This window comes from Pygoscelis adeliae, unplaced genomic scaffold, assembly GCF_000699105.1.
Source record: "Pygoscelis adeliae isolate BGI_AS28 unplaced genomic scaffold, ASM69910v1 Scaffold139, whole genome shotgun sequence".
Lineage (NCBI taxonomy): Eukaryota > Metazoa > Chordata > Aves > Sphenisciformes > Spheniscidae > Pygoscelis > Pygoscelis adeliae.
Window position 1 is genome coordinate 1,995,545 of NW_008825613.1, and position 13,931 is coordinate 2,009,475.

At 49.5% G+C, this 13,931-nt stretch overlaps 1 protein-coding gene across 1 annotated transcript; it reads left to right on the plus strand.

Moving 5' to 3' along the window:
* The first annotated feature begins 5,915 nt into the window (after positions 1 to 5,915).
* LOC103924278 (lipase member M-like) lies at positions 5,916 to 12,958 on the plus strand. Its single transcript, XM_009332769.1, has 9 exons — positions 5,916 to 6,020; positions 7,073 to 7,190; positions 7,816 to 8,014; positions 8,958 to 9,067; positions 9,782 to 9,927; positions 10,538 to 10,684; positions 11,378 to 11,449; positions 12,530 to 12,595; positions 12,725 to 12,958. The coding sequence occupies exons 1-9, from the start codon at positions 5,916 to 5,918 to the stop codon at positions 12,956 to 12,958; spliced, it is 1,197 nt and encodes a 398-aa protein (XP_009331044.1).
* Positions 12,959 to 13,931: the final 973 nt, after the last annotated feature.

Genomic DNA, 13,931 nt, shown 5'->3' on the forward strand with positions numbered 1-13,931 from the left:
CCCCGGCACTTTTGCATGTCAATGCAAATGCAAGAAGACTTTTCTGTCTTTGAAAATAAACACCCAAAGCTTGGCAAGACATTTCCCCAACAGACTTCTGAAAAGCTTGCAAGAACTTATTTATGTTTAGTTAAAAAGTACTAACTTTTTACTTCTGAAAATTTATAAGAATTGCAGGGTTTAGTCTCTTCTCTTTCTGTTCAGGTTACAATGTTTCTGCCACTTCTGTAATTATCTGATGCAATGTTTGTATTGCATTCTCTTCATTCATTGGCAGTCTCCCATGACGGAGCGTTTTGGCAAAGTTCTCTCTAAATCAGGTTCTGGAAGCGCTCTGCTCCCTGTGGCACTGGTACTTGCTTCCCATCTCCTGTTAAAGGATCAACAACAGTTGAAGTGGTGCATTTTGGAAGCAAACAGCATGGCAAATAATCAAGGTGTTTGTAACATAAATATTGTGAAGTTCTGTCATCTGGGATTGCTTTGATCAATAAACAGATTGTGTTACATGGCAAGCTGTGTTGATCTTTCCAGGACTGGAGTCCTTGCATATCTCAAGTCTGTCAGGCAAGTCAAAAGTCGTCAGGCAAGTCAAAAGCCATCAGGCAGATCCATGGTGATGGCACAGGTCCAAGGTCAGGCTGGGACATCAGCCCATGATGTTGTGGTCCAGATCAACTCAATCTCTCGCCCTTAGACTTCACAACGCAGTACGAGGCCTTCACCACCCTGGTGAATGTATTCATGGCACAACAGTTCTCCCTTTTTGTTCTCCACGCATGAGCAAACCAACCTCAGTCATACGCCTACACGCATGGAGGATGTTGGTCATTCAGCCACTTACTTAATTTTCTTTCAGATGTGCTCATGCAAAGCCATTCTTGATCTGCTTGCGTATGGCACACAAAGCCAGAAGGGCTTAAAACTGTGTCACATCCCGTTCAAAATACAGTAGCTGCACCATGTTTGCTGACCTATAATTTTCTATCATCATCATGGTCAATGCAAAAAAAGGCAGCACACGCATGAACAGTGGAGCATATGGTCAGCTCCAGGCTGTGTCCACACTGGAGAGGGGGTGAGCACGTCTACTACAGCATCCTTCCCGCCTCAGGATTATGCACAGGGACATGCTTAAAGTGAAGTTGCACTTTTGCAAGTAACCCTAGGATTGCTTTGGTGTCTGCTTTAAGCAATGTACTGGCCTAAGCTGTTATTTAGAAACTGATCTGTAACAGGGTTAATCTAGGATAAGGTTTCATCGAGTGATGTCAGATGGTGTATTGCCTTTTCATGTTTTTTTGATCCTTAACAGCAAGCCTGACAACAGTTTCCAGCAGTCACCGACATTGCTGAGTATATTCAGAGTTTTATTTAGTTGAGGACATGTCACTTTCTTATTTCAGGAACTATGAGCAATTTCTGTGTTATTTCCTATGTTATTTCCAAATTTTCTTTTGAGATTGCTAGATGAACATTTGGAAGAGAGACCCGGTAACTGGTCTTTGAGCCTTGTATTTTCATATATTGGTACATTAGGCAGATGGGAATGGTATAAGGCCATGGAAAGTTATGGTTAGCCAAAATCATGATCAGATATAACTACCTCCAGCACTCTTCACAAGCCTGTGTTGGTCTCCATTCCTGACTCTGGACTATGTTGTGTAGGACGTGTTACTGCTCCTTGAAGGTCTCTGATAGCCCTGACCAGGGCATTGGCTAAGATGAGCCCAATCAGCTTTTCTCCAATACATTGGAAAAAAACCCAAGAGCACTATGATACCAAATTTGAAAAATGTTAGTATTTCTTTACTGAGAAAGTTTGCTGAAGTTGGCCCAGGTCTGTTCATGAACAAACCAAACTCTTTTAGCTTTAAAATACTCTTTAAAGCCAATTGTACAATGAAGAGAGATCAGAGAAGAAGTACAAGAAGTTCAGGGTTGTTCTGGGGTCTTCTGAACAAAGAAAGGGTGGAAGAATTAGCTGAGACAAACCACTGGTGACCACATCTCAGTTATTTCACAATCAACATTTAGGAACATTTATGCTTTTGTTGATTCAGTTTCACTACTGTGATTAAAATGACTGCATGAACAACTCTAGCAAGGTGTTGTGAAAAGAATTCGTTGTTTCATCAAGCTTCACTATGCAACCCTAGCATGAGTAAAACCCCTACTAAATGTGTAATCAGAGACGCTGGAGGTATCCCAGCCTAGCTGAGGGGCTTTAAACTAGGAGAGGTACAACCAGATAAGCACTGCTTTCCTTATCAGGTTCTTCACTTGAGCAAGGTTCTCCAAGGTTACTGCAATGGAATCACGCTTATCTGGCAGGAATTACACAAGAGTTGATGTTCTCTTATTGCTAAAATCAGAATGATACTCTCTTTCTCAGTTCAGGATGCCAAGACCAGATGACAGCTAGTTAAGCATCTCCCTGTGCTTGGCAAGAGGCAACAGATAGAAGGTAACAACCAGCATCCTGAGCATACAGTCTGGCAGCTTGTACATGGATGGAAGCACCAGGAGAAACACCAGAGCAGGAGTTAGAGGAATGGTATGCATTGATAGCCAAGGACATGATTAACACCAATCAAACTGGTAAGCGCTGAGGAATCTGTTGCTTGCACTGTGATGCGCCACAGAGAGGGTGACTCATCAGCAGAAGAGCTGCACCTTTTAACAGAAGGACAGCAGTGGGGATACAGCACATTTCATGGGCTGTTTTTCTTCCTGTTATCCCAACAGCAGGATGGGTTACAGTCCTATGATACCTCAAAAAAGAAAATGAAAGACACCCAGCAGCAACGTTGCCTAATATTTATGAAGCATGAAGTTAACAAGATGCAGAAGCAAAACTTCATGCCATAGTAACATTTGACTCCTAAAGGACCTTAGAGGTCAAGAAAGAGTTGGCTTTTGGGCCTCAAGCAGAACACAGAAGGCATATGGAAGACTCAGTAGCTGGCAACCCTTGCCTTCCATGTCACACTCAGGTGACCTTGGCCAGACCACTTGGATACACACATTTTGGCCTCTCTGAGAATGTGTGTATGAGAGTGCTGATTGGTACAGTCTACCTGGTTAGAAAGTTAAATAAAATACCTTTCTATTTCTAAACGGTCTTGAGTTTTCTTACATTAGTTCCCACAATGATACCGTAAAAACATCCCGTGAGTGTGGTTATACAGCTTTATTTTAAGATGCCCATGATAGTTTATCTAATATTTGGTTGTGCATCCTACCATGTATTATGGGGTCCTGACACTGTAGGTTAATACTAGTGACTATTTACAATTCTGTTAAGTGTATAATCACAGCAGTATCGTGATGGTATTGCTCTTTCCACCTAAACTTGCACCTATGTGTCAAACCGCCCAACTCTGGTCTTCTAACTTCAAATAACACAAAGGTCTTAATTTCTTCCTTTGACTAAGCTACACAAGAGTTTACCGGTAAAAAGCCAGCTGGTCTTTGTTGGCAACTTCTCTCCTTCCTACCACAGTTATGATAGGTACTGGTGCTAAATCGCACACTAGTCTGAGCGCTGATACACTGCTCCAATAGCCTTGTCCCATGGCCTGAGGATGCTGGTGAAGTCTCTGCTGTCTTTCCAACCTCTATTAGTACCTAGTACTAGTATTCAGTACCTCTGCTAGATAACTAGTACCCAGTGGAGGTAGCAGACTTGACAGTGGATAAAGTAGCCGACCATACAAGTAAAAGGTGAGGTCTGTCTTGATGCTGTTGAAGGAAACCTGATGGTAGAGTAGAAAAACACAAGCTGAGTAGGGGTTTCTCCATTCATAGGGTGTTTTTTAACTCCTCTTGGGACGCACACTGGAACTGCCCTCTGCACAACATGTAAAGTCCACCTTATGTAGTGGGATTTTTGCACTCACGGGAGTGGGAAGACATTTTCAAAAGCCCAAAGTAGCCACAGGGACAGAAGTAAGGTAATGAAACAGTGAAGGCTCTGGCCACACCCACTCTCAGGCAGATAGTGCCCACACACACAGTCCCTTTGTGTCAGCGGTTGCAGCAGTGATAGAAAATTACAGTCTGGTGGATGGAGTAACAAATGCGTGTTTTGGGCTGCATTTCACAACTCGCATACCGCTCATAGACTATGGCTGGTATGAACATTAGAAGTCAACCTAATCCATGACCAGGAAACATGTATTCAAGCAGAGCACCTGGTAGCCAACCGAAGACTTGGTCTTTTAGGTGGCTACCAAGCAGCTACAGAAAGGCGTAGGTTGTAAGGTCACGGGCTGGAGGTGGAGAACGAATACCTTCACTCTGTGCAATACCTGTCATTTCAGCCAAATGGAGGCGTTGCACAAGCTCTCCTCTGCTCTGCCATCCATCAGCAAGACACTAAGCTTGGTGCTTTTCCAGAAAACATTGCAGAGATTTTGCAAACTGCCAGCTGCAAATACAATACCGCTTGGGCCTAAGGGTTATGTGGAGGTTGCCTGGGCTACTGTCACTTTTGAAGAGTGACGCTTTCACCAAGTGCCCACCCAGGCAGCTGGTGAAGCCTGACCTGTCCTTGGCATGTCTATGGAGAGGTTGGGATGCTCCTGAGGCCTTGTGAAGCTGGTGGAGCCCAAGTCCTTTTGTTGCCCCAGGAGCTCTTCTAAGAGGCATTCCCAAGGCCCCCTGGGAGTTAGGAAATGACCCTTTACAAAGAAAACCTTTTGACATTTTTTTACTGTGGCTATCATGAGCTTAAGGTGCAACTCCATAGCTGAAATTCCTTGCTGCACCACTCTGGCTGCTTTTGGAAATGTAATCCTTTGCAAGCACGAAAATCATGACCACATGGCCAAGCAGAGGAAGTTATCAAAGATATGACCACCACGCACATCGCTTAATTGGAGGACACGTGATGTGGTCCAGCGTGGTGCCAACGTAGCAGGGTTCTGACACAACATGCTCTTTTTAACACTGGTCATGATAGAGCCACCACCATTCACACCACCAGCCTGATCAGATACGACAGTGGGCTCTGCCTGGTAACGTATTTTCCTCCGCGTAATTCAGATTTGCGTTGGAGCTATCCCGAGGCTGAAAAAGCACCGGTTGCTTTTTTTTTGGTAACTTGCCTCTTGGTAATACCATAGAGAGGGTTACGGGGAATATTGCAGAGGGCAAATATGTCTCGCGGTGTGGGAGACCAATTGGGAGGAGGAAGAAGGGAGGTAGAGAGTAAGCAGATGACTGGTGAGAAGATTTGCAACTCATGCTACTGGGTTGAAGTTAAGCTCTAACTTTTAAGAGCCTGGCAAAGCATTAGAAATCATACATAATATTAACTGTGTGTATTAAAAATAGATCTCTGTTTGGGACAGAAGTCTCTAAGGCGATCAAAAAGGTTTCTGTTTTTTTCAGGCTACACTTATTTAATAAATAGTCTTCCTATGAGGCTCTACCAGTTTCAGTTCATAGGATCCTTCTGTTAATAGTGGCTTCTGGGTGTGAAAGCTAAGCAATAGAGAAACAGCGAAAATACAGACATAGTCATAGCCCAGCCAACTTAAATGTGTTCCTTCCGTAGCATAAACTCTTACTTTGGATTAATTCCCTCTGTGTGACAATTGGCCTGATGGTATTTTCTATCGCTTTAGTTCTTGCATTATAAAGCTGTTTCTCTTCTTTTTACCATTAAAAATATAAAAATGGGTCATGCCTAGTATCAGATCCAGTCTGTACAGAGGAGTATGAAGAGCCTTGTGTGGACTGTAATGGAAGCTGGAATAGGGAATCCCTGCCACTTCCCCAGCCCAGACCATGATATATGCTCTTCAGATATATAAGGAACTTAACCCATCATAACCAAGTAGAAACAGACATTCATAACAATGTTTAATAATAATAATAATAATAATAATATTTTACACAGACACACGATGTGGCTGTTGATTGCAATCCTGTTTTTGATACAAGCACCTGCGAACCCAGAAGATGTCATTGAGCAGAAAAAGGCTATAAATCCCGAGACTTTCATGAATGTTGTAAGTCAGGAGAACTTTGAATTTCCACTCTGTCTGAAAGTTTGTGGATGTTTAGCTGGAGTAGAGAGGGATGGAGGGTATGTATGTGGAGAGGGCTCGGGTCACGGTGTGTGCTGGTTTTGTTGAGCGGTGCGATATGATGTTGCCTCCATACCATCATTAACAAGCCCTGCTTCCTGAAGGAGTCCTCTTCCTCCCAGCAGTATTAAGTGCAATTATCAGCTGGTCAGTTAGAGAAGGGATAATCCCAGCCTGGATTTGATCAGACATCTTCCTGGAGGGTAGAAAGTTGTGCATGGCTCCTCTCCTTCAGCTGCTGCAAGTTGCTCAGGGCCATGTCCAGGTGAGTCCTTAAAGTCTCTGAAGGTGAGTTTAGATGGACCCAAGACGTGGGCAATAAAATTGCTGAAATTAATCTCTTCTGCCAACCATGTGAGAAAGCGAGCATACAGCAATGTGTAGGCAGGGTCACAGCTGGATTTCACCAGTCTGAAACTTCCCAGTCTGTGGAGTTTTCAGCATAAATAAAGCTCAGGCAGAGCCTCAGGAGCCCTGCGACAAATCCTACGGGGCTTGTCCTATTGCCCTTCCAGTCAGCCCAGCTCAGCAGGTTCGATATGCCCTGCCATCTTATCTGCCCCATGCATCAGCTCAGAGCGCGACATGGCATGTCCTGCCGCCGGTGTCAGCTGTCAGTAAATCCTTTTGGTTTCAATCTTTGTTTTTGGAAACATTTCAAACGCATGTACTGCTGCATGCTGCAGGGGAGCCCTGATGCCACCGGCTCCCTTCCTGCTCACAGGTGCAAGCCCATGGCTGAGCATCTCCTCTTCCCTTGAGCATCTCACTGGGGTGGGCATGGGATTCAGACAGAGCATCCTCTCTCAAAAAAGTCGTCAGCTGATCCAGAGACACCCTGGGCAAAGCAATGTCCCAGCTGCCACAGTGTTTTGGTTTTGCAAAGGCATCCCAGCAGATGAGGGATGTGCTCTTCAAGTCAAATGAGCACCTCAGCTATGGAAAGCTGTCCACCTGGGTTTTTCTTTCCCCAGAGCCAAATGATCTGCCACAGAGGGTACCCCAGTGAGGAGTATGAAGTCCTGACTCGTGATGGCTACTATGTCAGCCTGAACAGAATTCCTCACGGGAGAGAAAATCCTGGGAACAGAGGTATGGCTCTATTTCACAAGGAAGCCAGCAAAAAAAAAAAAACAAACCCTTAACATAACAAGCAGGTGAAGGGATGAACCTTACCAGGCGAAGGGAGTATTTATTGTTAAAGCAAAAATACCATATCCACAGTACTTCTCCAATTTACAGTCAAGGCTTTAGCAGCCAGCATAGGAAAGCGTGGATGCAGCACAGCAACGACCTTTCATATCAAGCAGAGGCTTGGTTTTAAGGCTCAGAGGATGCAGGCATATCTTAAGAGAGCTCCTCATTTAATTTTTTCCCCATACATTTGTGACTTGGGGGTTTGAACGATCTCAGGGATGAGCCTGTACATCTGAGCTTTCACATGGTTGTTGTCAGTGGCCACAGTACTGAGTTTGTGGGGGTGAGCACCTGGGGTCTGAAAGGCTTAGGAGGGATATCCATGGTTCTCCAGCCTGAGACAACGAGGGCAACCACCATGAGACAACTACGGCAAGGATTTCTTCACCAGGAGATATCATTAAAATGCACATTGTATGTCCTCTGGCAGTGCAAGAAAGAGGCTTCATTGGCCTGAATTTGGGGTGAGTAAGTAGAGAAATTCTGGTTCAATGAAATGCACTGTTTCTTTCACATCCAGGGGCCAAGCCAGTCGTGTTTCTCCAGCACGGGTTACTCGGAGAAGGCAGCCACTGGGTAGAAAATCTGGCTAACAACAGCCTTGGCTTCATACTAGCAGACTCTGGCTATGACGTCTGGCTGGGAAACAGCCGGGGAACAAGCTGGTCCCGGAGACACCAGCACCTTTCAGTTGACCAGGTTGAATTCTGGAATTTCAGGTGGGCTAGAGTGGATTACAAAAGCATGGCAAACTTCTATGCATGTCACTAACCTCTAGGTAGAGGTGGGTGCCTCCAAGCAGGCAAGTCAGAGCACGTAATCCCTGGGTATTGCCTCCCCCAGACCTCCCAGTGATGTGCTCGGGGAGAATGGAGCACACCTGTGCAGACCTGTCTGCTGACGTGGTGCCAACACCTCCCTGCAGCTGCCCAGCCCTGCCGAGAGCGCAGGGCACTGCTGCCTGCATGGGGACGCCCATCCTGTGGAGACATCAGCCCTATCTTGGGGCCTCTGCGGGGACCTCCCCGGCCAAGCCCCCCAGCAAGGTGTCCACAAGTGTCATTGCCACCTCCCCTTCTCCCAGACGTTGTCTACAGAAACCTTGTCCCCAAGAACAGCTTTTTAAGCTGCTAACTGCCTCTTCAGAGCTGATCTTCAGAGCAATCCTGGATTTCCCAAGCTCATAAACATGTTTCCAGTAAGAAAAACCTAATAAAGTAGGTCTGTGTTTCACCATATCACACTAAAAGGAACATGGACAGGAACTGGTGCTCCATTCCCTCCTGGGAAAGAGCAACCCTAGGAGCAGAGCTGGTGCTGTAATCCTGACAAGAGCCAGCTCTGGGTCTGCAGAGCTGCTGCGTATTGCACCTGAATGCACAGCTGGCCAGGCTCTGCACAGTTTCTTTACCGCTAACCATGGTTATGGGAGGACTAAGCCCTTTCAGGGAAGGATGAGGACACAGCAGGAGGGATGCCTTCGGACCCTGTGCAGTTTCATCCAGCACAGGGCTCTCCTAGCTTGTAGGAATTTTCTCCTGGAAAATCAGCCATAGATGTTAAGCCCTTCAGTACATGAGCAATGCAAGGCAGCCAAAATTCACAGGTAAGTTTGCTCTCCTGGTGTTACCTTATAACCAATGCACTACTCCTGTGTTGCAGCTTTCATGAAATGGCAATGTATGACCTCCCAGCCATGATCGACTTTGTTCTGCAGAAGACTGGGCAGAAGCAGATCTATTATGTTGGCTACTCCCAGGGCTGCACGATCGGTGCGTTAGAAGGGGTTGCACATCATGTTGCCTGGACCACCTTGAAAATGTTCATTTTAGTGTTTGTAAGCAGAAAGCGGAGAGGTCCCATCTTTGCGGGCTGCCGAGCAGGCAGACTAGGTAGAAGGTCTCTTGCAGTGAGAAGTCCCACAGCAGCCATGCTTTTCATACAAGACATCTGGGAGAACCAGCATGCTCCTAAGGTAGTAAGAAAGCTCCTGGTGACCTCAGTAAGCTCCTTGCTGCAACTATAATTCAACCTAGAAAACCGAATTGCAGTGTTCCACATCAAAACCAAAGGTGTTTTGCATGGAGGGCACAGCTTCTGGTTTCCGATGAAATGCATGGTGCTTCTTTTCACCAGCTGGGCCATCAAGGGTATGAGATAACCTCTGTGACAATGATATCCTTTAGCAGTGGTTGATGGAAGATGACAGTACTGTTCCCTTCACCTGGTGAATGGGGCAGGACTTCCCATCTGTGGTAGTCATTGAAGTGCCTCATCAGCCACTTCTGACCATAGGAGTAAAGGTGTTGTCTCCTTTTGGACGTCTCTAGCACTAATGTTAAGCAGAAAGGTGGCAAGAGACCCCAGATTTCTAATTGGAGATAATGCCAGCTAAACAGACCTGGGCAGTGGGTCCAAGTAAACCCTCAGATTAAGCACCTGAAGAAAGATCGACCAAGTCTCAGGTTGTTTTTCTGTTTTCTCAGCGTTCATTGCGTTTTCATCCATACCAGAACTGGCTCAGAAAATCAAAATGTTTTTTGCCCTGGCTCCAGCAGTGACAATCAAGCACGCCAAAAGTCCCGTCATGAAAATGTCCTTCCTTCTGGACAGGCAATTCAAGATGTTTCAGGTAGGGGATTACTCCATGCCCTCCTCCCCCGAACACACCAGTGCTAGAAAAGGGATTGTGCCCAGATGCAGTCCCCAGGGCTACCCAGTGCAGCAGAAAACAGTTAATTTCTGCTGATTTATAAGCACAGACACGATTCAGGTACAGGTGCACTCCTGCATGGTCACTTTGTTGAGTGCATACCTTCCTTGCATCTGTAGGATCTTCAGGTGTTGAAACTGGTCTTTCTATGGGGGCATTTGTTGAATTCCCAGACAGATCGTCTGGAAAAGAGCAGCTTTACTGTGTTGATTTTAATGACAGTGAAAAACTAATCCAATGCTTGGGGGAGGTGAGTGGAAAGAGGAGAGTCCCAAATATTGATTTCCTGGCTGTGCATTCAATCAGCATCGCCTCCTGCAATGAGCTGCACACATCTCAGCGAGGCAGGAGGGCAAAGGAGAAGTGGGTTTGACTCCTGTGGGCGCCCTGTGACGCACATCCCTTCACTGCCCAGCTGGTGGGACAGCTCACGGGGACACCAGCCGGCAGTGGGTGGGGGGAAGCAGTCCAAGGGCTAGGCTGCAGGAAGGGAAATGCAAGAAATCAACCTTGTCCTTTGCTTCTGCAGCTTCTGCTCGGCAGAACGGATGCCTCACTGCGGATGAGGAAGCTGTGGAGGTTTCTCCCCCAGCTGTGCAGGCACCCGCTGCTGCACAAGCCCTGTGCTAACCTCTTCTTTCTGCTGGGCGGCTACAACGAGAAGAACCTCAACATGGTGAGTGCGCTGCCCCGTGTGGGGGTGAGGGAGCCGGAGCCCTGAGGTGCACTGCTTGGGAGCACACAGCAGCGCCCACTGGCTCTGCCGACCCCCTTGCCTGCTGCCTGCCCCCTCCCTGCCAAACACCCTGCCCAGCCTGCTACAGCCGCTAGCCCCCAGTGCTCATGGGCAAGCAGATGCTGCAAGGGCAATGCGTGTCCCTCTGCCAGATCCCTCTCTCACTGCTTCTCCTCCCCGGATAGGAAAAGTCCCTGGGCTCTGCTGGGTGAATGTCAGTGGCCAGGTAGCACTTGATAGCATCTCTGAGTTAGGGCTGCCTGTCACCAAGACCAGCTGTATGTGCCACCAGCACCCCTGGGGTGCAGCCCCTGCTCCTACCCACCCTACATCAAGTCTGCTGAAGCAGCATCTGGGTGACCACGAGTAGTCACTAAGGTCTTGAGCACAGTCCCTGAGCCCAGATGAGGTATCTCCAGGAGCTAGGGGTACCTCATCCTTCATCACCATTATCCTCCTGGAGCTGCCTCAGAACAATTGATTTTTAATGAAAATGATATTCCTGAACGTGACCCAACTCTCTAGGCAGCGTGACTCAGCGGTGGCTGTTTTGGGAAATGCATCATCTGGCAACTGCCATCCTCACTCCTATCCGTTGGAAAGCAATGAAAGCTTGAATATGTTTCCTTGCAGACACGGCTGGATGTGTACACATCCCACTATCCGGATGGGACATCTGTCAAAAACATGATACACTGGGCCCAGGTAGGTTCCCTGAAACGCAGATGCTTCACCCCTGGGATGGTCCCTTCACTGAGAGTCTGGTGTGTCCAGGGCAGACGTGAGAGGTCAGGGATCTTGGACATTAGCAGCTTGTGAGAAAGTAAAGGCAAGAAATTAGGCATACAGAAGAGGTGCTGGATGCAAGATGAGCTGCCCTGGCCCCTCTGGGGACCAGGGGACGCTGGGCGGTGTGCCCTGGGCTGTGCCAGGTAGGACAAGGGAAGGGATGGGGAGGCCACAGCTGGATGCTGGGACCAGTTTAGGGGCCCCCAGGGATCCCCAAAGCAGAGCAAGCCCAGGGACACCATGGTGATGGTGGATAGAAGCCAGGGCGTACAAAGAGAGGCTGGGGGAGGTGGGCTTGCTCAGCCGGGGACAAGGAGGCAAAGGGGGATCCAATGGCATCTCTTCCTGCCCAAAGGGGTCCCAGAGACACGGGGGCCAGACTCTGCCTGTCTGAGCAACCTGCTGCAGCTGCGGTGTTGGCCCTGCTGGAAACGGCGTCAGGCTGGAGACCCCCACCCTGGTGCCTCCTTGCAGAGCCAAATTATAGGTGACAGGGAAGGCGAAAAAGGTCTTTTTAATCAATGCAACTATTGTGCAGGTATCTGAGCTTTCGCCCTTAGCATAGATGCAACTCTTATAATAACTGGGCTCACTGATGCCTCTGTACTCTGAGCCCAAAGTGTCATGAGAAGGTAAGGATGATCAGGTTGTTGAACGAAAACTCGCCAACGTGAAGTCCTCCAGCAGCATCCTGCACACACAGCTGGTGATGAGCAGGTTTCCAGAGGCATGAGCATTGCACCGGGGCAGCCAAGGAGTCACATGCAACACCTTGGTTTGTCAACCCATCGCTAAGGATAGGCGTGGAGCTGGAGGTCAAAGCATCCCCCTGTTAAAAAAGGTGGAAACTCTGGCTTGGCAGGGATGCAACCTCCTCCTGCAATGACCCATGCGAGCACCCTCTCGTGATGTGGTCCCTCAAGGAGGCCGGGAGATGCCGGACCCACACAGCAGTGCTCGCTGGCCCCCCACCACAGATCTATCCTCTCCTCCCAGGTGATGAAATCAGGAGAATTCAAAGCCTTCGACTATGGCAGCGAAAACCCAACCATGTACCACCAGGTAGGAGGCTGCAGCGGCAGTGCTGGTGGCTGGAGATGCCAGGGGACTGTCCTGGGTGGTGCTGGGACAGGCTGGCTTGCAGGGGTTGACCAGGACAGCAGTTTCTCAGAGCCCCCTGTGTCCCTCCAGGAGACACCTCCCTCCTACCAGGTGGAGGAGATGCCCGTGCCCACTGCGGTGTGGTCAGGGGGGGAAGACTGGGCAGCTGACTGGAGGGATGTCCGCCTGCTGCTGCCCCGCATCGCCCATCTCGTCACCTACGGCCACATCCCCGACTGGAACCACTGGGACTTCATCTGGGGCTTGGATGCCCCCAGGCGCCTCTACAGCAGCATCCTGGAGCTGATGGAGGGCTCCCAGTAGAGCGGCGGCTCCCCAGGGAGATGCCCGTGGCCTGCCCCCTCCCCATAGGCTGGGACAGCCCGAGGAAGTGGCGGACATCCCCTGCTGTCCCCTCCTTCCTGTTGGCCTGACACGCTTGTGGTGACAGCGCTTCCTGCGCATCCCTTAGTCGTCGGGGTTTGTCCTGCTCCTTGCTTGAGAGCTCCTCAGGGACCAGTGGCACTGTGCAGGCAGGGCAGCGTCAGCATCAACCCAGGCGTCAGGGCGGACAGGAGCCACCAGCCAGGCAGCCCTGCTGGAAGGGCTGGGGTGCCATGGTGATGGTGGAGCCATGTCCTGGGCCGCACGAGGGGGACACAGGGATCCTGCCGTGACCCCACAGTGGCTGCCCAGTGGGCTGGGGATTAGAGCACCCAACCCACGAGGAGGTGGGAGGTAGCTGGGCTTCTTGGGTCTGGCCGTGGGGATGTAGGGGTGTCTGAAAGCAGCCCCCAATCGCAGCATAGGCAGGGATGGAGGGGATGGATGAGGCCAAACCCTTCTTGGCAGCAACAGGCGATGCAACGAGGGCCCCCAGTCCCAGCCCCGGATCACAGCCCAGGGGTGTTCAGGTTGGATGTGGGGAACCCTTCTTCCCCCAGACAGGTCCCCAGGGAGGTGGAGGGTCTCCATCTGGGCGTGGGTCAGGACTCAGCTGTGCCAAGCCAGGCACTTGGCTGCATCATTCAGTCCCCAGGGCTGAGCAGCCAGCTCAGGTCCCCGGGGACGGCCGCATGGCTCAGCGCCAACATGCTGGGAATGACCGTCCTCCATCCCTGGGACCTGGCGGCCCCAAATGCCCCGGGGCCGGGTTACAGGGCCACTCTCCTCCCACAAAGCTGCCACCAGGCTGGTGTCCCGTGGTGGTGCGCAGCCCCCCCCCCCCATGCGGTCCCACCCTGCTGGAAAACCAGAAGTGGGGAAAATCCCCCCAAAATAAACGCTCAAAGGAGAC

Coding starts and splice junctions, on each gene's coding strand:
- LOC103924278 (XM_009332769.1), top strand. CDS start 5,916: ATGTGGCTGTTGATTGCAATCCTGTTTTTGATACAAGCACCTGCGAAC. Junction 8,015..8,957: donor GTTGAATTCTGGAATTTCAG/GTGGGCTAGAGT, acceptor CCTGTGTTGCAG/CTTTCATGAAATGGCAATGT. Junction 11,450..12,529: donor ACATGATACACTGGGCCCAG/GTAGGTTCCCTG, acceptor CTCTCCTCCCAG/GTGATGAAATCAGGAGAATT.